This window comes from Lampris incognitus, chromosome 18, assembly GCF_029633865.1.
Source record: "Lampris incognitus isolate fLamInc1 chromosome 18, fLamInc1.hap2, whole genome shotgun sequence".
Taxonomy (NCBI): Eukaryota; Metazoa; Chordata; class Actinopteri; order Lampriformes; family Lampridae; genus Lampris; species Lampris incognitus.
The window spans coordinates 37,853,607-37,881,484 of record NC_079228.1 but is presented as its reverse complement, the minus strand read 5'-3'; the positions used below and the strand labels follow the sequence as shown (position 1 = coordinate 37,881,484).

The 27,878-nt window shown below is 46.5% G+C and overlaps 1 protein-coding gene and 1 long non-coding RNA gene across 2 annotated transcripts; both read right to left on the bottom strand.

Annotated features, from left to right (window-relative positions):
- Nucleotides 1-1,234: 1,234 nt before the first annotated feature.
- Nucleotides 1,235-26,739, bottom strand: LOC130128573 (class I histocompatibility antigen, F10 alpha chain-like). The gene is made up of 5 exons (XM_056298212.1): nt 26,606-26,739; nt 23,944-24,210; nt 21,257-21,535; nt 2,396-2,713; nt 1,235-1,423 (listed from the first exon to the last, which is right to left on the bottom strand). The coding sequence occupies exons 1-5, from the start codon at nt 26,652-26,654 to the stop codon at nt 1,320-1,322; spliced, it is 1,017 nt and encodes a 338-aa protein (XP_056154187.1). The 5' UTR covers nt 26,655-26,739; the 3' UTR covers nt 1,235-1,319.
- LOC130128580 (uncharacterized) lies at nt 13,966-16,505 on the bottom strand. The gene is made up of 3 exons (XR_008811919.1): nt 16,486-16,505; nt 16,190-16,249; nt 13,966-14,806 (listed from the first exon to the last, which is right to left on the bottom strand). It is a non-coding gene; the product is annotated as an uncharacterized LOC130128580 (long non-coding RNA).
- Nucleotides 26,740-27,878: the final 1,139 nt, after the last annotated feature.

Below are 27,878 nucleotides of genomic sequence, written 5' to 3'. Positions count from 1 at the left end.
GATATTTGTGAATTAGCTGTTGTCTTCAATACACCAGCCACAGAACATATCAAAAAAGACCATTTGCATTTAACACTTCAGGACTGTAACTTTAAGGGGCTCAGTCCCAAAACACTACATGTTCATTCTTTGAAGACCAACAAACAAAATGTAGAAACTCGTTATTATAAATTCATCATTTAAATATTCAAACATATCGATGACTTTTCCAGTAAACACGGGATAACTGTGTCCACCAAGGACATTATTATTGATAAAATACCATCATCTGTTTTAATTGTGTCATCATTCATTGGATGAGGGCAGGTGTCAGTTTATCATACAAATGTTCATATTTCCTGGACAGACACACTTTAAAGCCTTCCATGTTCTGGGAAAACCAGCTTGGGTCAAAGGTCAGCTCTGCAGCTCCGAAGAGATTCAGGACGTTCAAAGTCAGTTGAGGACGTGGTGGTCAACAAGCTGTTAACTTTAAGGACCGCCCTTACCAACCAACCATTTTATACACAGCCAGGTGATGGCGCTATAACACAACACAGCGCAGCAGGTCACATGTGGTAGATCCATGTACACCAGACTTACTTAGTTCAGTGTGAAGCATCAGGTTCAGCTGCTGAGAGAGATCAGAGCTGCTGTCAGGAGCTGTGAGGTCAGAAACAGTCCGTTAACAAACTTCTCCTGAAGCGAGCTACTGGACCACAACATGTGAGGAAAAGCCACGATTTGACAACAACTGCAGAATTTGCCCTAGTTTTTGGATTGCCTATTTTCTCCTCAGCTGTAAAAAGTTGAAAGTGTAATAATGACATTTCTGCTTCAGTAAGGTGGGGTGAAAGTTTCACGACCTGGTCATGAAGTAAAAAACAACATCTACTTACAAGGTGGGGGGCGCTTGGCTGAAATTAAGACATAAAACAAATGATTAAGGGCGTCACAGAGGAAGACACCATATATTATACATTATCCCTGTTCTCCCTCCCCCCACTGAACCACATCTCCAGATGACCCTTGACCCAAGTGTTAGGTTGGTTATAATGTTGATGTATTTTAAGTTACTATGATCTTGACTGGAGGAAATCAGACAATACCTTCAGAACAATCTCTCTCTCTCTCTTTCTCCCTCTCTCTCTCTCTTTCTCCCTCTCTCTCTCTCTGTCTCTCCCTCTCTCTCTCTTTCCCTCTCTCTCTCTCTCTGTCTCTCTCTCTAGATCTCTCAGTGTGACGCTACATGTAAGACTCAGTGAGAGGCTGGATAAGAGAGCCATCTAAACTTCTAGAATATCAGCTTGATGAAAAACAAATCAAACATTTGAACCATTTCATATGATTCCACCGCATCTGTTCTTCTTGTACCAAGCCACGCCAATGGCTGCGATGACGATGACAGCAACAAGCACTCCAATGATGATGGGCATGATGGTGGCTGTTGATTAAAAAAATAGAAAAAATACATATGTGTGTGTTTGTGTATACAGAAATATATATCCTTGCGAGTCTTCGGCTACAGTCACAGCAGCATTGGTGCATGTGATATTTCATGGTGAATTTGATTCATATCAGTGAATTCATCACAATAAGTGAACTTGGATCTGGGTGCAAGGTGAGTTCGCCTCGATGACTTCACGTCGAGTTCAAATTTGGTGAACTTTGACACGTGAGTTTGCTCCATCGAGCAATAACAGAGCTGCTCTGACTGTTGTGACCTCTGACGGAGCAGCCACTAGAGGCAGTAAAAAGAGGAAGCTCTCATTTAGCAGCGTATAACCATCTAACTTCACACTGCTGTGCTCTGCTAAAAAATAAACTGCTCCGCGACAAAACAGACATCGTGGTTTCCAGTCAGTCATGGAGCAGCAGCAGACAGTGTAAACTAGGGTTCATTAATTTATTTGAGTTTTTGTGTCTATTCCACAAGGCAAATCGAAGGAATTTCCCTCTGCCAAGTTCTGGTGTGACCTCAGCCTAAGGCTCAAATGGATGAAGTGGCTGTAAATTGTTAGTCATGCTCCATTTTTCTTTATCGTTTTGTTGCTGGAGATTTTGAATCACTTAAAGCAATAAAACAATTCCAGCTTTCCCCCCTATGAGCAATGCAGCAATTCATCATTTGCTTCATTAAGACAAAGGTGAGTTTGCTCTTACACCAGTAATAGTCCATACCACAGTTTGATTGTAAGAGGCCTGAATTTTAGTGATCTTTTTTTTCTATTAATTTGGTGCAAACCAGAGTCTATATGGAGGGCTCACACCTGTCAAAAACATCCAACCTTAGCAAGAACATCAAGAGGTCCAGACTGGCTGATGAGTGGCAGTGACAGAAGTCAGTCTTTGGCTAGTACCTACTTAGGCCGTTGTGCATCTGTTCAGTGGCTCCAACAGAAACAAACGAACTAACCAGGATCTTTCCAGTTGGTCTTGATCTGTGATGGGTCCAGTTTGATGATGATGTCGTCCTTCATCCCAGAAAGCTGAACCACACAGTGGTACTTCTGCCACTCCTCAGACTTCATTGATGAAAGGTCAACGAGGAGTTGAATGCTCCTCTGGAAGGTTCCATCGTGGTTGGGGAGGAGCTCACCATGGACCACCTCCTCATGGACCTCCTCTTCCTCTCTCCTCCATAACATCACGATTCTGTCAGGGTAGAAACCTGTAGCATGGCAGGTGACTGGAGAGGAGGGAGACCTCTGGAGCAGAGACACTGAGGGAGGGACTGGAGAGAGAGACAGAGAGACACACAGAGAGAGAGACAGACAAAGAGAGACAGAGAGAGAGAGATTGACAAAACCCCTTTACTAAGCACTACAATAGGTATGCAGACAAAAGGACATCAACTATATAAGTGAAAGTGAAAACACAAGCCAACAATACAGCCATGACTTTCCCTTTTACACCAGTTAGAAAGAGAAGAGCAGGTCTTCATCATCTCCCACTGAGCACAATACTTCCTGCCTGCCAATTTAAAGCTGAAAGCCACCAGATTGTCTTCCATTTTGTGGTAGGGATGTAGTAGGGAGCCTTCAGCAGTCCTGTAAGAACATGCACAGGGTCCACACAGTCCACCGCCCGGGCCCGCTTCTTATGGCTCAGGCAGATGGCTAAATTGGCAGCAGCTAATATGAAGTTTATAAGAATCAAGAAGAACTCTTTATCTTCATTGTGCCAAGCACAATGAAACTGCAGGTGTGTCAACCTCAAAATGGTGCATACATAAAAGAGATAAATATAAAATATCAGCAATAAAAAGTACAGCGTCTAAACAATATAAGTGCAAAATATAAGCAGTACAAGGTATAAAATATAATACAGTTAACGATAAAACAAAGCTATGAGGTGCAAAATCATCCATCCATCCATCAGCAAAAATGCAGTAAAGGTGGGGTGGACAGATGTGAAGTGGCTTAAAGTGACATGTGAGTAAATATATGCAAATACTGCACGTGCCCAGTGGGGGCAGCATATCAGTCTCGTGGGACTGAGGAGAGGTCTGAGTTCATTAGTGCCGCAGCTTTTGGAAAGAAGCTGTTTTTCAGTCTCTTTGTGCAAGTGTGGATTGGTCTGAAGCAGCCGTCTGATGGCAGGAGCTGAGACAGATGGTGTCCAGGGTGTGTAATGTCTTTTGTGACGTTCTCCACCCTCCTCACACAGCGAGTGCTGTGAAGATGTTCTAGTGAAGGCAGCTCAGTGCCAACAACGTCCTGTGCTGTTTCCACCACACGCTGGAGGGCTGTTTCATCAGCTTTGCTGCGGCTGCTGCACCAGGCTGTCATGCAGCTTGGTAGGATACTCTCGACTGAGCATCTGTAAAAGTTGACCAGCAGTTTTTGCGGGAGGCTGGCTCTCCTTAGCATCCTCAGAAAATAACGGAGTTGTTTTCCCTAATCACCACTTGTATCAGATTCATCTTCAGATTCACACTCCATGTCAGTCACATTACCATGGCAACCAGCAGGCTTCATCACCTGCTCCTCTGCCTCTTTGTCCAGTATGACCTGCAGCATCTCAGCCTCCTACACTGAACAACGCTCTGCATCTTTCTCCAACATCCCCATGTTGTCCTCCCTCTGCACCGTGCTGACCACAGCTTCAGCCTCCACCTCCCCTGCTAAACTATACGAAGACACAGAGCCACACGCCCCGGCGGCTCCAACCACAGAGCCACCAGCCTCACTCCGTACAGGAGGAGCAGCCTCGGTCAGCGTCCGCCGCCCCCCTCCCCATCCTCACCCACATCGGCCCGCTGCTCCCCTCCCCGCTGTCCCACACATCAGCTGCAGCGCACCCCGCTGTGTGCTGGCTATGGGGACAAGCAATCCACTCCTCCCACATCTCCACACTCACAACACTTCATCCCCCCGGAGCTAGCATACACCATATAAACCCCCTCCTCATGCTAAACACAGAAGGAGACATCCAGTGTTGGAGTGGGAGAGTCCAAATCCATGAACACGTGTCTCCACAGAGACTGAACCTGGTTCAGTTTGGCGTCCTTACAGCCCAGACTCACCGTCCAGAACCCCCTCACAGACCTCTTGAAGCGCTTCAGTTCTTGTGCCAGCACCTCGCTGGGAATAAAAGGAGGGCCTCTGGACACGGTGACCCGGGTGGAAGGCACCGCCAGCAGGGAAACTAGTGTAAATTCATCACCTACAAACACGCCGTTTTCTATCTGCTAGTTGGGAAAACCTGTTCATTCATAAACACAACCAGCGCTTCATTCATGTGTGAGGCAAATGAGATGTTTCCATGCCCCACCTGTTCTCCTCCCACCAACACCACCTGCTCCACCCTGGTACTGGGCCACGGCACAACCCCCACTGCCTGCCTCCCAGAGAGAGACGGTGTCTCAAAGGATGCCATGCCCGCCAAGAAGCACGGCTCACCGTCCACCAAACACACAACCACCGAACACACACCAAACCACAATAAGAACCACAACCACAAAACAATCACACAACAAACACACAACAAACACAGCAGCAACCAAAAAGAAGACAAATCGAGAAAACGTCACAAGACTCTCAGCCAAACTCCCCAAACTCCCAGCATGCACTCAGAGAGAGAGCGAGAGAGAGAGAGAGAGAGAGAGAGAGAGAGAGAGAGAGAGAGAGAGAGAGAGAGATCCAGGAATGGGGGGTAAAAGAAAGGGGGGTAGAGAGGTGCACTAAGTCAGAGAGAGATAAAGAATAAAGAACCAACACGCAGGTAAAAAGAAAGCTGGAATGAAGTAAAAATAAAACCTGCTCATTGTAAACAGAGTCACACAGCCATGCTGTTGTGTGTGCAGCGGGTGTGGACACACGAGTCCATGACCACTGTAATGTTGCTGCACATTACAAACAGTAGAGACATATGAACACGGCTGTGTCCATGACAACACATCAGGTCATGTGACTCTACCTGTCCTCTGAAGACTGTTGCTCCCATACTGCAGATACTTCTTCAGCCAGTCAACACACTCATGGGTGTAGTAGTTCTTCAAGTAAGCCAACCTAGCTTTGTCTTGATCCCATCTCAGTTTGGTGATGAGAGCCTGTGGTGTCGGAGCGACCCATGTCTCTGTCTTCAGGTCCAGAGCAATGAAGTCTTCTCCATCATAACCAAACTGTTCATATCCATTAATGTCTCCAGTCTCATCGTCCCAATCACAGCCACTCATCCTCTGAACAATGTGGACGCCTGAGAGACGGAGAGACAGAGAGAAATAGAGACAGAGGGTTAAAGCAGAGACACATCCTTACATAGTCAACCTTTAAGGTCCAAACCCTGTTCACCACAGAGACCCAGAGGGACCAGAACACAGTCTCTCCACCTGTCCACTGTTACACCACCTCATACTAGAGTCTCATGTCAGCAAAGAGGAAGGAAAGGTTTACACACACACACAAACGCACGCGCGCACACGCTCACACACACGCGCAAACATACACACACACGCACAAATGCACACACATACACACGCACACCTACACACACGCACACACAAACAGATACACATGCAGACAGACACACACAAACGCGCACACACACACAAACAGATACACGCATGCACACGCACACACACACACAAACACACACACCATCCATCCATTATCCAAACTGCTTATCCTGCTCCCAGGGGGGCGGGAATGCTGGAGTCATTCCCAGCAGTCATTGGGCGGCAGGTGGGGAGACACCCTGTCCATGTGTGACTTCGAAGGACGGAGCCCTTCTCATCTCCTCCACCTTCTGCAGCAAAAGGGACTGACCCAAAGTATGTCCCAACTCCCCCTCCTCACTTGCCTGGTCTTAACCATCCCTGTGTCCACAACTTGCGTGGACAGACATTCTCAGCACTGAAAAGGACAAAAGGCACACAAGAAGCAGCTGTGGACCGGCTCGTCCGTCAGCCTGGGCTTTAACCTCAGTTGAGAAAGAACTTCTTATGACTTGAAGTCAAAGGACAAAGTGTGTGAGCCAGCACCTGCACACTTTGTTACAAAGGATGGCAGGACGGACTTTGTGTTCGGGGGACCTTCATTGGGTGAGTACGCAGCTTTTTTCAATGATGGGCTGGTTTCCTCTGCTTTTATTCTACCTCCAAATTATGCAGCTTTTGCTGACGTCTGCTGTTCTAATGAGGCATGTGGACATTAGTTTTAGTGTGTTTGTAAACCACGGACCAGAGGGGTAGACTAGAAGCTGGATTATAAGGTTTTCCAGAATCCCCTTTGTGTGTGGTGAAGCCGGTTAGGGCAAAGAAACCTTTAATATGCTGAACTTCCATGTGACAGGGCTCTGGACGTTGGTTTCATTGCTATGCTGGATTGTTTCAGCACCACATGTGGTCCTACTGAAGGCCCAGGGTGCAGGGCCACGGTTCACCACTGGGCCGCTCTATACGCCCCGTCTGAAGGAAGGTTTTCATCTGGACAAATATAACAGCAGGAACAGGTCGACCAGCACACACTTTAATGTTACAGCTGGTCAAGACAGGGGGGACAGTCATCTGTCCATCTTTAACACCCTCTATCTCTCTCTCTGCGTGGCTTGGTAAACATCGTATCACAAAGAACCACGCATATCAATAGCTCTGACAACGACTCCTAGAGGATAAATACTGAGTCTCATCACCAGCCAGTCAGACTAGCTTGGTCTAGTCAGAAAGGCATGAACTGAGGAAGCCTCTTGGATGAGAGGCGAAACGTCTTCACGGATGTATAACAAGTCCAGTTGCACTTGATTCAACTCCTTTGGACAGATAACGGGTCGTTTTCTATCATCCGAGGGAAAAGGTTTTTGGTTTCTCTCTTTCTAAATGGTAGTGGGGAAACGGGGATTCTGGTTTTCTCATTTCAAAACAAAACCCCGTTGGCCGCCAAGTCCACGGGGCCCGCGGGGACCTTAAGAAGGGTGTTTGCTAGGAACTGGGTGTGGATGTGAAGGGCTGAACGTCTGTCCGGGTTTGACTGTAAATGTTGACAACAGACTTTGAAGACGCCGTCCTCACAGCTTTATCTGTGTCCTTTCTTACTGACGGAGCTGCACTGAACACAACACGTCAATAGTCTCTTGAAGCATCGCCACATTGAACCCCTGTATTCTGCCAATAAGCAGTACTGACACAGCCCATGGTCACAGGACAGACGGAGACAACCTGACAACATGCCAGTGTTTTAAATGAAGACTTGAGATGAAGACTATGGAGGGAAGTCCCGAGTCTTCACTCATGTCTTTGCTGTTCATTTCTGATGACAGCTGAATATTCCTCAGGAAAGACTTTGATAAAACCATATTGAGATAAAGTCTTTTGTTACTGGACCCAGGAAGAAACCGGAAAACCACCCAAAACACTACACCCTTAATGTGTGTGTGTGTGTGTGTGTGTGTGTGTGTGTGTGTGTGTGTTGGGGAGGGAGATGGAAGCTTTGTCTCTCTGAATAAAAACATTTTATTGGTGAGAAGTGAAACATAAACGTACCTCCAGTTTGGTTGAAGCGCTGCTTCGCAGTCTCAATGCTGGTTTTGAAGCCCTGCTGGTATCTCATCATATTTCCAGTCTCCATCTCCCAGTACTGTGGGTCACCTGTTGTGACCTGGTCCATCCAGTCTTGTTTGGGTACTGCTCTCTGAGTGTTGCTGTCATAATGAACCATCTGAAGACCATCAACCATCCCAACAACCACAAACTCTGGGAAGTTTGGCACGTGGGAGGATCCAGTATCGAAGTACTTCAGGGAGTGGATCACTGTCAGGAAAACACATCATGTGAGGATTTCAGCTGTTGGAATCACATCTTTGTTGTCATCATCACTGATTTTTGTGATGGGTTTTAGTCGTTTGTGTGTCTGTCTGTACTTTAAGGTCAAAGTCAGAAGGAAATATTTATCTGTGTAATTCATATAATCACTGTTGTTGTGTTTTATCGAGGACTCTGCCCTTCTTCTCTTTTGAGAGCTTATATTTAGAAAACAAACATCCCTAAATAGGGCCCGGTACTGTCCTCATGTCCTCATCATCCTACTTGTAAATCTGCTGCGATACAAGCACACCGACAGCCGACTAGACAAGTCCTGCGTGCCAGCCGTGTTTTCTGCTGCACTTCTGCTTCAGCAGCTAAAAGCGACACACAACTGCGTAACGAGACGAGCACAACCTGTTTAAAAAGGATCACAATAAATACCTGGTTGTACCAGAGGCAATGCCACACAACAACACAACCTTGTGGGGTTTTTTCACTGCAGTTCAAAATAAATCATCAAATCAATGTGTACCCATGACCCTGTAGTAAAAACCATGTAGTTAATTAATTCAGCAGCAGTTATTATAGCCTACGCTTCCAAACCCTGCACCACCGACAGCGCCATCACCTGGTGAAACTCAACATGCACGCACAAAACATGTCAGAACACACGGCTGGCACGCCACACAGACGCAGTCAGCTGGGTTGTGTTTCTCATCTGGTGGAAAGCGTCCTTGGGTTCCTTGAAAGGCGTTACACAAAACTAAGTTGTTGTTGTTGTTGTTGGTTCAGGGAAACACAAGGTTGAGTGTGGCAATGTCAGCAACAGCACCATGTTGTGTATTTAGTGTGTTACAGTCAGACAGTGACGCACATCTGATGAAAACAAAACATGGTAGAAGTGTAAGGGCATCATTAAGTACTCATATCAGTACTCGCTACCCCAATGTAAGTACTTGTACTTGGTCTGAAGAAGTGTTATGGGTGCGTCCCTGTCCCTAAATATTCAACTAGAGACCAAGAAAGAAAGAAAGAAAGAAAGAAAGAAAGAAAGAAAGAAAACCTTCCCATGAAGTAAACTCCAGGCTTTACTGAACAAAGAGGAAGGTATTCAGAGGAAGGTGTGTGGCCTGCAGATTGTGGGTTGTGACACGTTTTAAACATGTTGTGTTGTGTCACTGTTTGTGTTTCGATGGTCGCCATCGGAACAGTTTGGAGTTGGAGAATTTGAGACGACAGTTAAACCATATCACCTGAATATGGAGCTGCCAGGGAGGAGGACAAGAGGAAGGCCAAAGAGGAGGCTTATGGGTGTGGCGACGGAGGACATGCAGGTGGCGGGTGTGACAGAGGAAGATGCAGAGGACAGGAAGACATGGAAACTGGACGATCCGCTGTGGCGCCCCCTAACGGTGCAGCCCAGAGTAGCAGTAGTAGTTAAACTATATCACCGACTTCTTGTGATTATAACAATCCCCTTTTATTTCACAGCCTATCGCCTATAACGTCATTCTCATGAAAAGCCTATATAACGTCATCTGTAGAGAAGACGGGCGTTTGGGTTCAGCTGCCAACAACGTGCCTACAGCGCCCCCATACGGCTGGTATCGGTAAGGTAAAAAGGAAAGTCATGAACTGGCAGAAACACAACGGGGTGGGATAATTGTTACTTTTCCTGTCTCCGTCTTCTGACTACCTTCGCCGGAAGTTACAGGGGAACCGAATTTGTTTCGGATCCAGGGCCGAAGTTCGCTGGCGCTGTCCGTCACTGCCTGGTGCTAGCTAGCTAGCTAAACTCCGGAGTACAACCCCACACGGTTCAATAGTTCACTTCGTCTGAAAATGGCGAGGACACCGTCTTCTCTCTTTGGAAACACATTTAATCCTTCTTCACAGCTGCACAAAACGTTGACATAGGTCCAATATATCACAGTTCTTAGTGATAATATTTCCTGTCACTTGCGCGGAGCTCCCAATACCGTTCGCGCCACACAACAACAACTTCCTCATTCCCCCCTCCCTACCAACCAATCAGAGTCCGACCCCAGTCCGCGCTCTTAAAGCGGTACACCCTTATTTACCAACATAATGTTAAAACAGTGGCTGGTGTTACTCCACACTGGTATGATCAGTACATGAATCACAAAGACACCGTTACTAAAGCATCTTCATCAACAACCTCCGACTAAAGGAGCATTCGTTCAAGAAGTCTTCAAGAAAGGCAAATGTGAATATCGGGAATTAAGGAATAGACCATAAACCATAATAAACTAGAGGATGAGTTTGGAGTTAGTGGCGTGCTCAGTCCTCTCTGTAGTTAAGTAATATATATTTTTTGTTGGGTGCTCTTTGGTCCAAGGTTAGTAGTTTCAGATGAGAAAAAGAGAACAAATCTCTCTGACCAAGGCACTCCGTGTAATTAAAATGTCTTTATTGGAACTTGGACATATCCAAAAAGGACCTAAAAATGCCCACGCGTAGCGGCTCGGACCTTCTTCAGGGCATCTGTACGTGGGGGGGGGGTAGATTGAAAAAGTTGCTGCAGCAGGAAACTTTTTGGATCTGGAATTTTAAGGCAATGGAATATCCCGGTTTGAACGAGGAGATAGACTAAAGGCCTTTTTTATAAAAATGTCTAATTTATAGTCTACTGTCTTCCCGAGTCACTGTGAACATGTACCTTTATTGTGCTATAGTTGTGGGTGTGTGTACATTTAATCTGTGTTTTTTTCTTTTTACAAAGAACTGTGTTTGGCACGTGACTGCGCTCTAGGCTCTGTGTGAGGGGCGGGGCTTAGTGATTGGCTGCTTCAGATCCAATCAAGCAACTGCCACCTGTGCTCTGTGCTGCACGAAAACCATTCACCCCGGAAGAAGGCCCGAGCCGCTACGCGTGGGCATTTTTAGGTCCTTTTTGGATATGTCCAAGTTCCAATAAAGACATTTTAATTACACGGAGTGCCTTGGTCAGAGAGATTTGTTCTCTTTTTCTCATCTGAAACGAGAGGAGGACTCAGCATTTATCTTCTCCGAGGATCGAGGCGAATATTACAACTTCAGCCTGTGATAGCAGCCGAGCATGCGCAGTGACTAACTCCGTCTCCACACGAAAACTCGTTTAACGGTCAGAATTTAAGAATATACACACCTGAAGATGCTAAAGGACAAAAGACGAGCAGCAAAATAACCACTTTCATCTTGTTTCTTGTACCAAGTGGATTTGTTAAAACCAAATAAAAGAAGAGACGACGGACGCTTCTCTCCTCGACGTTGATCCTCCAAGCGGCCCAATAAAACTACTCACCTTGTCAGCAGGTAGGGCGTCACGAACCACCTTTTAACCAATAGAAATTCAGGAAAGGCTGAGAGACTTCCGTTGCTAGGCAGAGTTGAGTTCACCAGGTTACGAATTGAAAGTGAAACTGACTTGCAACGCTGAACAGACGGACAGAGAATCTTTGGGTCATTTCTGACAAAACAACCCCACCGACCTTTCCTCCACATTCACACATCGTTCAGCAATGAACACGAAATGGTAGGAAAGGTGTGGAACACAAAACGGACCACAACGCACCCACTTTTCAGCCCTGCCAAGCACACGTGTGTCTGCTACCACAGTGTGTGTGTGTGTGTGTGCGCGCGCGCGCGTGTGTGTGTGCGTGTTTGTGTGTGTGCGTGTGTGTGTGTTGCTGTGACGTTTCATTTTTATGTGGTTGGAGCAAAGCGCTCAAGTTTGCCGAATTCTTATGCGTGAGATTCGTTGACGGACGGACGGACGGACAGGGCGGTCACAAACGAAGAATACAACTATTTATTTGTTTGTTTGTTTTATTAACAACAAACGAAGAATACAATTATTATTATTTTTCATTTTTTATTAACATTTACGACACAAACAGACAATAAAAACAGTCCGTACATTCAGAGAAAACTGCACCATAAGCAGAGCACGTACACAGCGCAACCACAACGCGCAGTACCAGCATATGACCGCAAGGTGTCCTTCGTGTTGCGCAACGTCTCATCTCGTCTTCAGCCGCTTCTCCGGGGTCGGGTCGCGGTGGCAGCCAGCTGAGTAGGGCACTCCAGACGCCCCTCTCCCCAGCAACGCCCTCCAGCTCCTCCTGGGGGATCCCAAGGCGTTCCCAGGCCAGACTGGACATGTGGTCCCTCCGGCAGGTTCTGGGTCTACCCCGGGGTCTCCTCCCGGTTGGGCCGTGCCCGGTAAACCTCCAAAGGACCTGCACAACGTACAGTGGCCGAGTCCATAAGCTCCAGCAGCGGCGTAATAAAGCTGAGTTACCCACATGGTCTATAATAAGGAGGGCTGCGTGGACGCTGCAGTGATGCGGTCTCTGTGGTCGAGCTTACTGCGTTATTACATTCCCGGGTCTCCTTCTTAGCCTAAACCCGCTGCCCATACCGTGAGCGACCCTGGTCACACACAGCCCTGGACTTCATCACTGGTGTCCTGGACTCTGAAGGTAACACAGTGGTCCTTACTGTGCTTGATCCTTTTCCAAAGTCTGTGCATTACATTCCACTGCCTAAAATACCCACGGCTAAAGAAACTGCTCAACTCCTTGTGCAACATGTTTTTAGGATACATGGCCTGCCTACCTCTGTGGTCTCTGACAGGGGACCTCAATTCACCTCTCGTTTTTAGAAAGCCTTCTGTACTCTCATAGGTGCTTCGGTCCAACTGTCAAGGTTGACTGTGTCAGGATGTCTCTCTGCTTTAATACACTCTCTGTCTCTCTTCTCTCAGGCGTCCACATTGTTCAGAGGATGAGTGGCTGTGAGTGGGACGACGAGACTGGAGACATTCATGGATATCTACAGTTTGGTTATGATGGAGAAGACTTCATCATACTGGACCTGAAGACAGAGACATGGGTCGCTCCGACACCACAGGCTGTCATCACCAAACTGAAATGGGACCAAGACAAAGCTCTGTTAGCTTACTTGAACAGCTACTACGTTTGGAAAACCAAGTAGTGCAGCCAAACTACTAGAAATGTGAGCAAGGAAATGCCTGCAAATGAGCACAGCAACTGGTGTGCAACCTACAGCTGTGGCTCGACGGAAGGTACCAATTGGAGGCAGACGGGCATCGATCACTGGACGACCTCCTAAAAGAGCCCGGAGAGATCATAACTATGGCAGAGTTAACGAGGGGGGCAGTGCACTGCCCAAAAGGTCGGCACCACACTCACTTTCTCAGTGTGTGACCCATAGTGTGTCTCTGGGTGGCAAACATAGCAGCAAATAAACTGTATTGTATTAAAAACACAACAGCATGTCTATGTAGGCCTAAGTATTCTGATTTAAACAACAAACAAATCACAGATTATACTTTTTTTTTACTTTATATACCAGTTCTGAAAACTTGATAAATAAATATTAATTACTTAAATTATGTGTTGGTATATTTATTTCTTATAAACTTGCCGCAGCTTTGCTAGAGGTCTGCCACAAGTGTTTGCCAGAAGGCACTTTTTGTAAGGGAACGTATTATGTTTGTGTTACACATATTTCACAATTATTGTAGGTTGAACCCCCTTAAGGGTCAGATCCTCAACATGCTGCTACTTCCGCTCTCTCCCTCCAGAACTCATAACGCTACTGAAGCTGATGCAGCATCTTGCTAACCAGCACTAGTCTGGTCTACATTATCACGCCTATGAAAATAATAAATACATGTTTTCAGTATAACTGTGGTGGTGACAGGACTACATTAATATATAGAGACAGGACAAGTAGTTGTTTTGATAAATATGTTTAATATATTGATGTAACGTAGCTGACTAGCCAAGCATTGTCAGGGCTGCAACTCCCCCCACCACCACTAGGGCTGGGGGAATCTGCCACAGATTAAAACCATTTCCCAGCAAATCATGTCAACATTTCTTGAGCATAACTTGTGCAAATATGGTCACATAGAGAGAAAAAGAACAGAAGCCTTCAACCACGTTATGACAAATCAAGATGACGTCTTACAGGGCATGAAAACTATTCAGCACATTAAACCTGATTCTACACCAATTCAGCAGCAGCCCCTGAACACACATGCTGCACACTATGAGTGGGTCAGAAGAACTAGTACGACCTAAAACAATCTGGAACCTTCAACCACACAACTTGTTTCACAGAGTGTGTGTGTGTGTGTGTGTGTGTGTGTGTGTGTGTGTGTGTGTGTGTGTGTGTGTGATTTTCAGATCCCTCTCTTTAAACAAGGCCAAATAAATGAAATTCCCTCCCTTTTAACTCAGCGTTCATTTTCCAAAGACAGATTTTACCAACAGGGAGAAGTCTCCATTTCCAGAGCTTTAAACAATCATAAAAATAAATAATACATAAATAATTGGAAAAAATTATAAATCTAAAAATATATATATATTTTTTAAATCATGAACATTTTTAAAAATACAGATCTTTAAATTAGAATAAAACTTTCTGCAGAGATTGTTGACTTTTGTCCTTCAACATGTCATGTGTAACTCCCCACACCGCTAATGATTTTTAACTGACACGTTCCCGAGTTATGCACTGAAGTCTGCTTGATTCCCCAACGTGTCCACAGACCTGCAAAAAGACAGAACCACAATTAAGACAGGAAATATGTCCACGTGTCAGTCTGAGTTACGGTGCTGATAGTGTTTTTATCTGAGTGAGTAAGAAGCGTGGTGGTATGTGACCACACCACATGTCAGAGCTCCATTCAAAATGAACGAGAGTCAGCAGAAACCCAGCAGAACACCTGGCTGAGCCTGAGTCCTCCTCATCCATGTTGTTCTGGCTGTTGGTAAAGCTCCTCTACCAGCTTGTTCTGTCACATCTGCTGGTTACACACAACCACTTCACCTCCTCTTCACACTCAACACCACCTGCCCTCTTCTTCCTCATTTGGCTGCTATGATGAAGATGGAAAACACCATGCACCCAAAGAAATTCCTACCCCCCCTTTTTTCTCCACAACTGTATCCGGCCAATTACCCCACTCTTCTGAGCTGTCCTGGTCTCTGCTCCACCCCCTCCGCTGATCCGGGGAGGGCTGCAGACTACCACATGCCTCCTCCCATACATGTGGGGTCGCCAGCCGCTTCTTTTCACCTGACAGTGAGGAGTTTCACCAGGGGGACGTAGCACGTGGGAGGATCACACTATTACCCCCCAGTTCCCCCTCCCCGAACAGGCACCCCGACCGACAAGAGGAGGCGCTAGTGCAGCGACCAGGACACATAACCACATCCGGCTCCCCACCCGCAGACACGGACGATTGTGTCTGTAGGGATGCCCAACCAAGCAGAGGTAACACGGGGATTTGAACCGGCGATCCCTGTGTTGGTAGGCAGTGGAATAGACCGCTACGCTACCCGGATGCCAGATATTTGTGAATTAGCTGTTGTCTTCAATACACCAGCCACAGAAAATATCAAAAAAGACCATTTGCATTTAACACTTCAGGACTGTAACTTTAAGGGGCTCAGTCCCAAAACACTACATGTTCATTCTTTGAAGACCAACAAACAAAATGTAGAAACTCGTTATTATAAATTCATCATTTAAATATTCAAACATATCGATGACTTTTCCAGTAAACACAGGATATTTGTGTCCAACAAGGATATTATTATTGATAAAATACCATCATCTGTTTTAATTGTGTCTTCATTCATTAGATGAGGGCAGGTGTCAGTTTATAATACAAATGTTCATATTTCCTGGACAGACACACTTTAAAGCCTTCCATGTTCTGGGAAAACCAGCTTGGGTCAAAGGTCAGCTCTGCAGCTCCGAAGAGATTCAGGACGTTCAAAGTCAGTTGAGGACATGGTGGTCAACAAGCTGTTAACTTTAAGGACCGCCCTTACCAACCAACCATTTTACACACAGCCAGGTGATGGCGCTATAACACAACACAGCGCAGCAGGTCACATGTGGTAGATCCATGTACACCAGACTTACTTAGTTCAGTGTGAAGCATCAGGTTCAGCTGCTGAGAGAGCTCAGAGCCGCTGTCAGGAGCTGTGAGGTCAGAAACAGTCCGTTAACAAACTTCTCCTGAAGCGAGCTACTGGACCACAACATGTGAGGAAAAGCCACGATTTGACAACAACTGCAGAATTTGCCCTAGTTTTTGGATTGCCTATTTTCTCCTCAGCTGTAAAAAGCTGAAAGTGTAATAATGACATTTCTGCTTCAGTAAGGTGGTGTGAAAGTTTCACGACCTGGTCATGAAGTAAAAAACAACATCTACTTACAAGGTGGAGGGCGCTTGGCTGAAATGAAGACATAAAACGAATGATTAAGGGCGTCACAGAGGAAGACACCATATATTATACATTATCCCTGTTCTCCCTCCCCCCACTGAACCACATCTCCAGATGACCCTTAACCCAAGTGTTAGGTTGGTTATAATGTTGATGTATTTTAAGTTACTATGATCTTGACTGGAGTAAATCAGACAATACCTTCAGAACAATCTCTCTCTCTCTCTTTCTCCCTCTCTCGCTCTCTCTTTCTCTCTCTCTCTGTCTCTGTCTCTGTCTCTGTCTCTCTCTCTAGATCTCTCAGTGTGACGCTACATGTAAGACTCAGTGAGAGGCTGGATAAGAGAGCCATCTAAACTTCTAGAATATCAGCTTGATGAAAAACAAATCAAACATTTGAACCATTTCATATGATTCCACCGCCTCTCTTCTTCATGTACCAAGCCACGCCAATGGCTGCGATGACGATGACAGCAACAAACACTCGAATGATGATGGGCATGATGGTGGCTGTTGATTAAAAAAATAGAAAAAATACATATGTGTGTGTTTGTGTATACAGAAATATATATCCTTGCGAGTCTTCGGCTGCAGTCACAGCAGCATTGGTGCATGTGATATTTCATGGTGAATTTGATTCATATCAATGAATTCATCACCATAAGTAAACTTGGATCTGGGTGCAAGGTGAGTTCACCTCGATGACTTCACGTCGAGTTCAAATTTGGTGAACTTTGACACGTGAGTTTGCTCCATCGAGCAATAACAGAGCTGCTCTGACTGTTGTGACCTCTGACGGAGCAGCCACTAGAGGCAGTAAAAAGAGGAAGCTCTCATTTAGCAGCGTATAACCATCTAACTTCACACTACTGTGCTCTGCTAAAAAATAAACTGCTCTGTGACAAAACAGATATCGTGGTTTCCAGTCAGTCATGGAGCAGCAGCAGACAGTGTAAACTAGGGTTCATTAATTTATTTGAGTTTTTGTGTCTATTCCACAAGGCAATTCGAAGGAATTTCCCTCTGCCAAGTTCTGGTGTGACCGCAGTCTAAGGCTCAAATGGATGAAGTGGCTGTAAATTGTTAGTCATGCTCCATTTTTCTTTATCGTTTTGTTGCTGGAGATTTTGAATCACTTAAAGCAATAAAACAATTCCAGCTTCCCCCCCCCCCTATGAGCAATGCAGCCATTCATCATTTCCTTCATTAAGACAAAGGTGAATTTGCTCTTACACCAGTAATAGTCCATACCACAGTTTGACTGTAAGAGGCCTGAATTTTAGTGATCTTTTTTTTTTCTATTAATTTGGTACAAACCAGAGTCTATATGGAGGGCTCACACCTGTCAAACACATCCAACCTTAGCAAGAACATCAAGAGGTCCAGACTGGCTGATGAGTGACAGTCACAGAAGTCAGTCTTTGGCTAGTACCTACTTAGGCCGTTGTGGCTCTGTTCAGTGGCTCCAACAGAAACAAACGAACTAACCAGGATCTTTCCAGTTGGTCTTGATCTGTGATGGGTCCAGTTTGATGATGATGTCCTCCTTCATTCCAGAAAGCTGAACCACACAGTGGTACTTCTGCCACTCCTCAGACTTCATTGATGAAGGGTCAACGAGGAGTTGAATGCTCCTCTGGAAGGTTCCATCGTGGTTGGGGAGGAGCTCACCATGGACCACCTCCTCATGGACCTCCTCTTCCTCTCTCCTCCATAACATCACGATTCTGTCAGGGTAGAAACCTGTAGCATGGCAGGTGACTGGAGAGGAGGGAGACCTCTGGAGCAGAGACACTGAGGGAGGGGCTGGAGAGAGAGACACATAGAGACACAGAGACGGAGACAGAGAGACACAAAGACAGAGAGAGAGAGACAGAGAGAGAGAGAGAGAGAGATTGACAAAACCCTTTACTAAGCACTACAATAGGTATGCAGACAAAAGGACATCAACTACATAAGTGAAAGTGAAAACACAAGCCAACAATACAGCTATGACTTTCCCTTTTACACCAGTTAGAAAGAGAAGAGCAGGTCTTCATCATCTCCCACTGAGCACAATACTTCCTGCCTGCCAATTTAAAGCTGAAAGCCACCAGATTGTCTACCATTTTGTGGTAGGGATGTAGTAGGGAGCCTTCAGCAGTCCTGTAAGAACCTGCACAGGGTCCACACAGTCCACCGCCCGGGCCCGCTTCTTATGGCTCAGCCAGATGGCTAAATTGGCGGCAGCTAATATGAAGTTTATAAGAATTAAGAAGAACTCTTTATCGTCATTGTGCCAAGCACAATGAAACTGCAGGTGTGTCAACCTCAAAATGGTGCATACATAAAAGAGATAAATATAAAATATCAGCAATAAAAAGTACAGTGTCTACACAATATAAGTGCAAAATATAAGCAGTACAAGGTATAAAATATAATACAGTTAACGATAAAACAAAGTTATCATGTGCAAAATCATCCATCCATCCATCAGCAAGAATGCAGTAAAGGTGGGGTGGACAGATATGAAGTGGCTTAAAGTGACGTGAGTCAATATATGCAAATACTGCACGTGCCCAATGGGGGCAGCATATCAGTCTCATGGGACTGACGAGAGGTCTGAGTTCATTAGTGCCGCAGCTTTTGGAAAGAAGCTGTTTTTCAGTCTCTTTGTGCAAGTGTGGATTGGTCTGAAGCAGCCGTCTGATGGCAGGAGCTGAGACAGATGGTGTCCAGGGTGTGTAATGTCTTTTGTGACTTTCTTCACCCTCCTCAAACAGCGAGTGCTGTGAAGATGTTCTAGTGAAGGCAGCTCAGTGCCAACAATGTCCTGTGCTGTTTCCACCACACGCTGGAGGGCTGTTTCATCAGCTTTGCTGCGGCTGCTGCACCAGGCTGTCATGCAGCTTGGTAGGATGCTCTCGACTGAGCATCTGTAAAAGTTGACCAGCAGTTTTTGCGGGAGGCTGGCTCTCCTTAGCCTCCTCAGAAAATAATGGAGTTGTTTTCCCTAATCACCACTGGTATCAGATTCATCTTCAGATTCACACTCCATGTCAGTCACATTACCATGGCAACCAGCAGGCTTCATCACCTGTTCCTCTGCCTCATTGTCCAGTATGACCTGCAGCCTCTCAGCCTCCTACACTGAACAACGCTCTACATCTTTCTCCAGCATCCCCATGTTGTCCTCCCTCTGTACCGTGCTGACCACAGCTTCAGCCTCCACCTCCCCTGCTAAACTATATGAAGACACAGAGCCACACGCCCCGGCGGCTCCGACCACAGAGCCACCAGCCTCACTACGTACAGGAGGAGCAGCCTCGGTCAGCGTCCGCCGCCCCCCTCCCCATCCTCAGCCACATCAGCCCGCTGCTCCCCTCCCCGCTGTCCCACATATCTGCTGCAGCGCACCCCGCTGTGTGCTGGCTATGGGGACAAGCAATCCCCTCCTGACCCACATCTCCACACTCACAACACTTCATCCCCCCGGAGCTAGCATACACCATATAAACCCCCTCCTCATGCTAAACACAGAAGGAGACATCCAGTGTTTGAGTGGGAGTCCAAATCCATGAACACGTGTCTCCACAGAGACTGAACCTGGTTCAGTTTGGCGTCCTTACAGCCCAGACTCACCGTCCAGAACCCCCTCACAGACCTCCTGAAGCCCTTCAGTTCTTGTGCCAGCACCTCGCTGGGAATAAAAGGAGGGCCTCTGGACACGGTGACCCGGGTGGAAGGCACCGCCAGCAGGGAAACTAGTGTAAATTCATCACCTACAAACACGCCGTTTTCTGTCTGCTAGTTGGGAAAACCTGTTCATTCATAAACACAACCAGCGCTTCATTCATGTGTGAGGCAAATGAGATGTTTCCATGCCCCACCTGTTCTCCTCCCACCAACACCACCTGCTCCACCCTGGTACTGGGCCACGGCACGACCCCCACTCCCTGCCTCCCAGACAGGGACGGCGTCTCAAAGGACGCCGTGCCCGCCAAGAAGCACGGCTCACCGTCCACCAAACACACAACCACCGAACACACACCAAACCACAATAAGAACCACAACCACAAAACAATCACACAACAAACACACAACAAACACAGCAGCAACCACAAAGAAGACAAATCGAGAAACCGTCACAAGACTCTCAGCCAAACTCCCCAAACTCCCAGCATGCACTCAGAGAGAGAGAGAGAGAGAGAGAGAGAGAGAGAGAGAGAGAGAGAGAGAGAGAGAGAGAGAGAGAGAGAGAGAGAGAGAGAGAGAGAGAGAGAGAGAGAGAGAGAGAGAGAGATGAGTTGAAGAAAATGAGACAAAAGAGAGGGAGACAGAGTTGGAGAAAGATAAAGACAGGAGAGTGGGTGCTGGAAAAAAGAGAAAGGGAGAGAAAAAATAGCAAGACAGAAGAGAGACAGTAGCAGAAAGAGAGAAAAAGGAGGAAGAAGACAGACCGAGGTGTAGAGAGAGAGAGAGAGGGAGAGAGAGAGAGAGAGAGATCCAGGAATGGGGGGTAAAAGAAAGGGGGGTAGAGAGGTGCACTAAGTCAGAGAGCGATAAAGAATAAAGAACCAACACGCAGGTAGAAAGAAAGCTGGAATGAAGTAAAAATAAAACCTGCTCATTGTAAACAGAGTCACACAGCCATGCTGTTGTGTGTGCAGCGGGTGTGGACACACGAGTCCATGACCACTGTAATGTTGCTGCACATTAGAAACAGTAGAGACATATGAACACGGCTGTGTCCATGACAACACATCAGGTCATGTGACTCTACCTGTCCTCTGGAGACTGTTGCTCCCATACTGCAGATACTTCTTCAGCCAGTCAACACACACATGGGTGTAGTAGTTCTTCTTGTAAGCCAACAGAGCTTTGTCTTGATCCCATCTCAGTTTGGTGATGACAGCCTGTGGTGTCGGAGCGACCCATGTCTCTGTCTTCAGGTCCAGAGCGATGAAGTCTTCTCCATCATAACCATGCTGTTCATATCCATTAATGTCTCCAGTCTCATCGTCCCAATCACAGCCACTCATGAACTGAACAATGTGGACGCCTGAGAGAAGACAGACAGAGAGACAGAGAGACATAGAGATATAGAGACAGAGAGACATAGAGACAGAGAGACAGAGAGAGAGAGAGAGACATAGAGACATAGAGACAGAGAGATATAGAGACAGAGAGACATAGAGACAGAGAGACATAGAGACAGAGAGAGTGTTAAAGCAGAGACACATCCTGACACAGTCAACCTTTAAGGTCCAAACCCTGTTCACCACAGAGACCCAGAGGGACCAGAACACAGTCTCTCCACCTGTCCACTGTTACACCACCTCACACTAGTCTCATCTCAGCAAAGAGGAAGGAAAGGTTTACACACACACACACACATACACGCACACATACGCACTCACTCACTCACACACACACACTCACACAGACACACAAACACTCACACACATATGCACACACATACACACATACGCACATGCACACACACATACAAACACACACATACACACACACACGCAAACACTCACACACATATGCACACTCACACACACACACACATATATACACATACACACACACCATCCATCCGTTATCCAAACTGCTTATCCTGCTCTCAGGGTGGCGGGAATGCTGGAGTCATTCCCAGCAGTCATTGCGCTGCAGGCGAGGAGACACCCTGTCCACGTGTGACTTCGAAGGACGGAGCCCTTCTGATCTCCTCCACCTTCTGCAGCAAAAGGGACTGACCCAAAGTATGTCCCAACTCCCCCTCCTCACTTGCCTGGTCTTAACCATCCCTGTGTCCACAGCTTGCGTGGACAGACATTCTCAGCACTGAAAAGGACAAAAGGCACACAAGAAGCAGCTGTGGACCGGCTCGTCCGTCAGCCTGGGCTTTAACCTCAGTTGAGAAAGAACTTCTTATGACTTGAAGTCAAAGGACAAAGTGTGTGAGCCAGCACCTGCACACTTTGTTACAAAGGATGGCAGGACGGACTTTGTGTTCGGGGGACCTTCATTGGGTGAGTACGCAGCTTTTTTCAATAATGGGCTGGTTTCCTCTGCTTTTATTCTACCTCCAAATTATGCAGCTTTTGCTGACGTCTGCTGTTCTAATGAGGCATGTGGACATTAGTTTTAGTGTGTTTGTAAACCACTGACCAGAGGGGTAGACTAGAAGCTGGATTATAAGGTTTTCCAGAATCCCCTTTGTGTATGGTGAAGCCGGTTAGGGCAAAGAAACCTTTAATATGCTGAACTTCCATGTGACAGGGCTCTGGACGTTGGTTTCATTGCTATGCTGGATTGTTTCAGCACCACATGTGGTCCTACTGAAGGCCCAGGGTGCAGGGCCACGGTTCACCACTGGGCCGCTCTATACGCCTCGTCTGAAGGAAGGTTTTCATCTGGACAAATATAACAGCAGGAACAGGTCGACCAGCACACACTTTAATGTTACAGCTGGTCAAGACAGGGGGGACAGTCATCTGTCCATCTTTAACACCCTCTATCTCTCTCTCTGCGTGGCTTGGTAAACATCGTATCACAAAGAACCACGCATATCAATAGCTCTGACAACGACTCCTAGAGGATAAATACTGAGTCTCATCACCAGCCAGTCAGACTAGCTTGGTCTAGTCAGAAAGGCATGAACTGAGGAAGCCTCTTGGATGAGAGGCGAAACGTCTTCACGGATGTATAACAAGTCCAGTTGCACTTGATTCAACTCCTTTGGACAGATAACGGGTCGTTTTCTATCATCCGAGGGAAAAGGTTTTTGGTTTCTCTCTTTCTAAATGGTAGTGGGGAAACGGGGATTCTGGTTTTCTCATTTCAAAACAAAACCCCGTTGGCCGCCAAGTCCACGGGGCCCGCGGGGACCTTAAGAAGGGTGGTTGCTAGGAACTGGGTGTGGATGTGAAGGGCTGAACGTCTGTCCGGGTTTGACTGTAAATGTTGACAACAGACTTTGAAGACGCTGTTCTCACAGCTTTATCTGTGTCCTTTCTTACTGACGGAGCTGCACTGAACACAACACGTCAATAGTCTCTTGAAGCATCGCCACATTGAACCCCTGTATTCTGCCAATAAGCAGTACTGACACAGCCCATGGTCACAGGACAGACACAGACAACCTGACAACATGCCAGTGTTTTAAATGAAGACTTGAGATGAAGACTATGGAGGGAAGTCCCGAGTCTTCACTCAGGTCTTTGCTGTTCATTTCTGATGACAGCTGAATGTTCCTCAGGAAAGACTTTGATAAAACCATATTGAAATAAAGTCTTTTGTTACTGGACCCAGGAAGAAACCGGAACACTACCCAAAACACTACACCCTTAATGTGTGTGTGGGTGTGTGTGTGTGTGTGTGGGTGTTGGGGAGGAAGATGGAAGCTTTGTCTCTCTGAATAAAAACATTTGATTGGTGAGAAGTGAAACATAAACGTACCTCCAGTTTGGTTGAAGCGCTGCTTCGCAGTCTCAATGTTGGTTTTGTACCACTGCTGGCGACTCATCATATTTCCAGTCTCCGTCTCCCAGTACTGTGGGTCACCTGTTGTGACCTGGTCCATCCAGTCTTGTTTGGGTACTGCTCTCTGAGTGTTGCTGTCATAATGAACCATCTGAAGACCATCAACCATCCCAACAACCACAAACTCTGGGAAGTTTGGCACGTGGGAGGATCCAGTGTCGAAGTACTTCAGGGAGTGGATCACTGTCAGGAAAACACATCATGTGAGGATTTCAGCTGTTGGAATCACATCTTTTCTGTCATCATCACCAATTTTTGTGATGGGTTTTAGTCGTTTGTGTGTCTGTCTGTACTTTAAGGTCAAAGTCAGAAGGAAATATTTATCAGTGTAATTCATATAATCACTGTTGTTGTGTTTTATCGAGGACTCTGCCCTTCTTCTCTTTTGAGAGCTTATATTTAGAAAACAAACATCCCTAAATAGGGCCCGGTACTGTCCTCATGTCCTCATCCTACTTGTAAATCTGCTGTGATACAAGCACACCGACAGCCGACTAGACAAGTCCTGCGTGCCAGCCGTGTTTTCTGCTGCACTTCTGCTTCAGCAGCTAAAAGCGACACACAACTGTGTAACGAGACGAGCACAACCTGTTTAAAAAGGATCACAATAAATACCCGTTTGTACCAGAGGCAACGCCACACAACAACACAACCTTGTAGGGTTTTTCACTGCAGTTCAAAATAAATCATCAAATCAGTGTGTACCCATGACCCTGTAGTAAAAACCATGTAGTTAATTAATTCAGCAGCAGTTAATATAGCCTACGCTTCCAAACCCTGCACAGCGCCATCACCTGGTGAAACTCAACATGCACGCACAAAACATGTCAGAACACACGGCTGGCACGCCACACAGACGCAGTCAGCTGGGTTGTGTTCCTCATCTGGTGGAAAGCGTCCTTGGGTTCCTTGAAAGGCGTTACACAAAACTAAGTTGTTGTTGTTGTTGTTGGTTCAGGGAAACACAAGGTTGAGTGTGACAATGTCAGCAACAGCCCCATGTTGTGTATTTAGTGTGTTACAGTCAGACAGTGACGCACATCTGATGAAAACAAAACATGGTAGAAGTGTAAGGGCATCATTAAGTACTCATATCAGTACTCGCTACCCCAATGTAAGTACTTGTACTTGGTCTGAAGAAGTGTTATGGGTGCGTCCCTGTCCCTAAATATTCAACTAGAGGCCAAGAAAGAAAGAAAGAAAGAAAGAAAGAAAGAAAGAAAACCCTCCCATGAAGTAAACTCCAGGCTTTACTGAACACAGAGGAAGGTATTCAGAGGAAGGTGTGTGGCCTGCAGATTGTGGGTTGTGACACTTTTTAAACATGTTGTGTTGTGTCACTGTTTGTGTTTCGATGGTCGCCATCGGAACAGTTTGGAGTTGGAGAATTTGAGACGACAGTTAAACCATATCACCTGAATATGGAGCTGCCAGTGAGGAGGACAAGAGGAATACCAAAGCGGAGGCTTATGGGTGTGGCGAGGGAGGACATGCAGGTGGCGGGTGTGACAGAGGAAGATGCAGAGGACAGGAAGACATGGAAACTGGACGATCCGCTGTGGCGCCCCCTAACGGTGCAGCCCAGAGTAGCAGTAGTAGTTAAACTATATCACCGACTTCTTGTGATTATAATAATCCCCTTTTATTTCACAGCCTATCGCCTATAAGGTCATTCTCATCAGAAGCCAATATAATGTCATCTGTAGAGAAGACGGGCGTTTGGGTTCAGCTGCCAACAACGTGCCTACAGCGCCCCCATACGGCTGGTATAGGTAAGGTAAAAAGGAAAGTCATGAACTGGCAGAAACACAACGGGGTGGGATAATTGTTACTTGTCCTGTCTCCGTCTTCTGACTACCTTCGCCGGAAGTTACAGGGGAACCGAATTTGTTTCGGATCCAGAGCCGAAATTCGCTGGCGCTGTCCGTCACTGCCTGGTGCTAGCTAGCTAGCTAAACTCCGGAGGACAACCCAACACAGTTCAATAGTTCACTTCGTCTGAAAATGGCGAGGACACCGTCTTCTCTCTTTGGAAACACATTTAATCCTTCTTCACAGCTGCACAAAACGTTGACATAGTCCAATATATCACAGTTCTTAGTGATAATATTTCCTGTCACTTGCGCGGAGCTCCCAATACCGTTCGCGCCACACAACAACAACTTCCTCATTCCCCCCTCCCTACCAACCAATCAGAGTCCGACCCCAGACCGTGCTCTTAAAGCGGTACACCCTTATTTACCAACATAATGTTAAAACAGTGGCTGGTGTTACTCCACACTGGTATGATCAGTACATGAATCACAAAGACACCGTTACTAAAGCATCTTCATCAACAACCTCCGACTAAAGGAGCATTCGTTCAAGAAGTCTTCAAGAAAGGCAAATGTGAATATCGGAAATTAAGGAATAGACCATAAACCATAATAAACTAGAGGAGGACTCAGCATTTATCTTCTCCGAGGATCGAGGCGAATATTACAACTTTAGCCTGTGATAGCAGCCGAGCATGCGCAGTGACTAACTCCGTCTCCACACGAAAACTCGTTTAACGGTCAGAATTTAAGAATATACACACCTGAAGATGCTAAAGGACAAAAGATGAACAGCAAAATAACCAATTTCATCTTGTTTCTTGTACCAAGTGGATTTGTTAAAACCAAATAAAAGAAGAGACGACGGACGCTTCTCTCCTCGACGTTGATCCTCCAAGCGCCCCAACAAGACTACGGACCTTTTCAGCGGGAGAGCGCCACGAACCACCTTTTTAACCAATAGAAATTCAGGAAAGGCTGAGAGACTTCCGTTGCTAGGCAGAGTTGAGTTCACCAGGTTACGAATTGAAAGCGAAACTGACTTGCAACGCTGAACAGACGGACAGAGAATCTTTGGGTCATTTCTGACAAAACAACCCCACCGACCTTTCCTCCACATTCACACATCGTTCAGCAATGAACACGAATTGGTAGAAAAGGTGTGGAACACAAAACGGCCCACAACGCACCCACTTTTCAGCCCAGCCAAGCACACGTGTGTCTGCTACCACAGTGTGTGTGTGTGTGCGCGCGCGTGTGCGTGTGTGCGCGTGCGTGTGTGTGTTGCTGTGATGTTTCATTTTTATGTGGTTGGAGCAAAGCTCTCAAGTTTGCCGAATTCTTATGCGTGAGATTCGTTGACGGACGGACGGACGGACAGGGCGGTCACAAACGAAGAATACAACTATTTATTTGTTTGTTTGTTTTATTAACAACAAACGAAGAATACAATTATTATTATTTTTCATTTTTTATTAACATTTACGACACAGACAATAAAAACAGTCCGTACATTCAGAGAAAACTGCACCATAAGCAGAGCACGTACACAGCGCAACCACAACGCACAGTACCAGCATATGACCGCAAGGTGTCCCTCGTGTTCCGCAACATCTCATCTCGTCTTCAGCCGCTTCTCCGGGATCGGGTCGTGGTGGCAGCCAGCTGAGTAGGGCACTCCAGACGTCCCTCTCCCCAGCAACGCCCTCCAGCTCCTCCTGGGGGATCCCAAGGCGTTCCCAGGCCAGACTGGACATGTGGTCCCTCCGGCAGGTTCTGGGTCTACCCCAGGGTCTCCTCCCAGTTGGGCCGTGCCCGGTAAACCTCCAAAGGACCTGCACAACGTACAGTGGCCGAGTCCATAAGCTACAGCAGCGGCGTAATAAAGCTGAGTTACCCACATGGTCTATAATAAGGAGGGCTGCGTGGACGCTGCAGTGATGCGGTCTCTGTGGTCGAGCTTACTGCGTTATTACATTCCCGGGTCTCCTTCTTAGCCTAAACCCGCTGCCCATTCCGTGAGCGACCCTGGTCACA

What these genes read in the sequence shown, in the direction of transcription:
- LOC130128573 (XM_056298212.1), bottom strand. Translation starts at nt 26,654, where the DNA reads ATGAAATTGGTTATTTTGCTGTTCATCTTTTGTCCTTTAGCATCTTCA. An exon ending in TTGTCCTTTAGCATCTTCAG is followed by an intron (nt 24,211 to 26,605) that starts GTGTGTATATTC and finishes TTTTCCTGACAG; the next exon opens with TGATCCACTCCCTGAAGTAC. An exon ending in GCGCTTCAACCAAACTGGAG is followed by an intron (nt 21,536 to 23,943) that starts GTACGTTTATGT and finishes GTCTTCTCTCAG; the next exon opens with GCGTCCACATTGTTCAGTTC.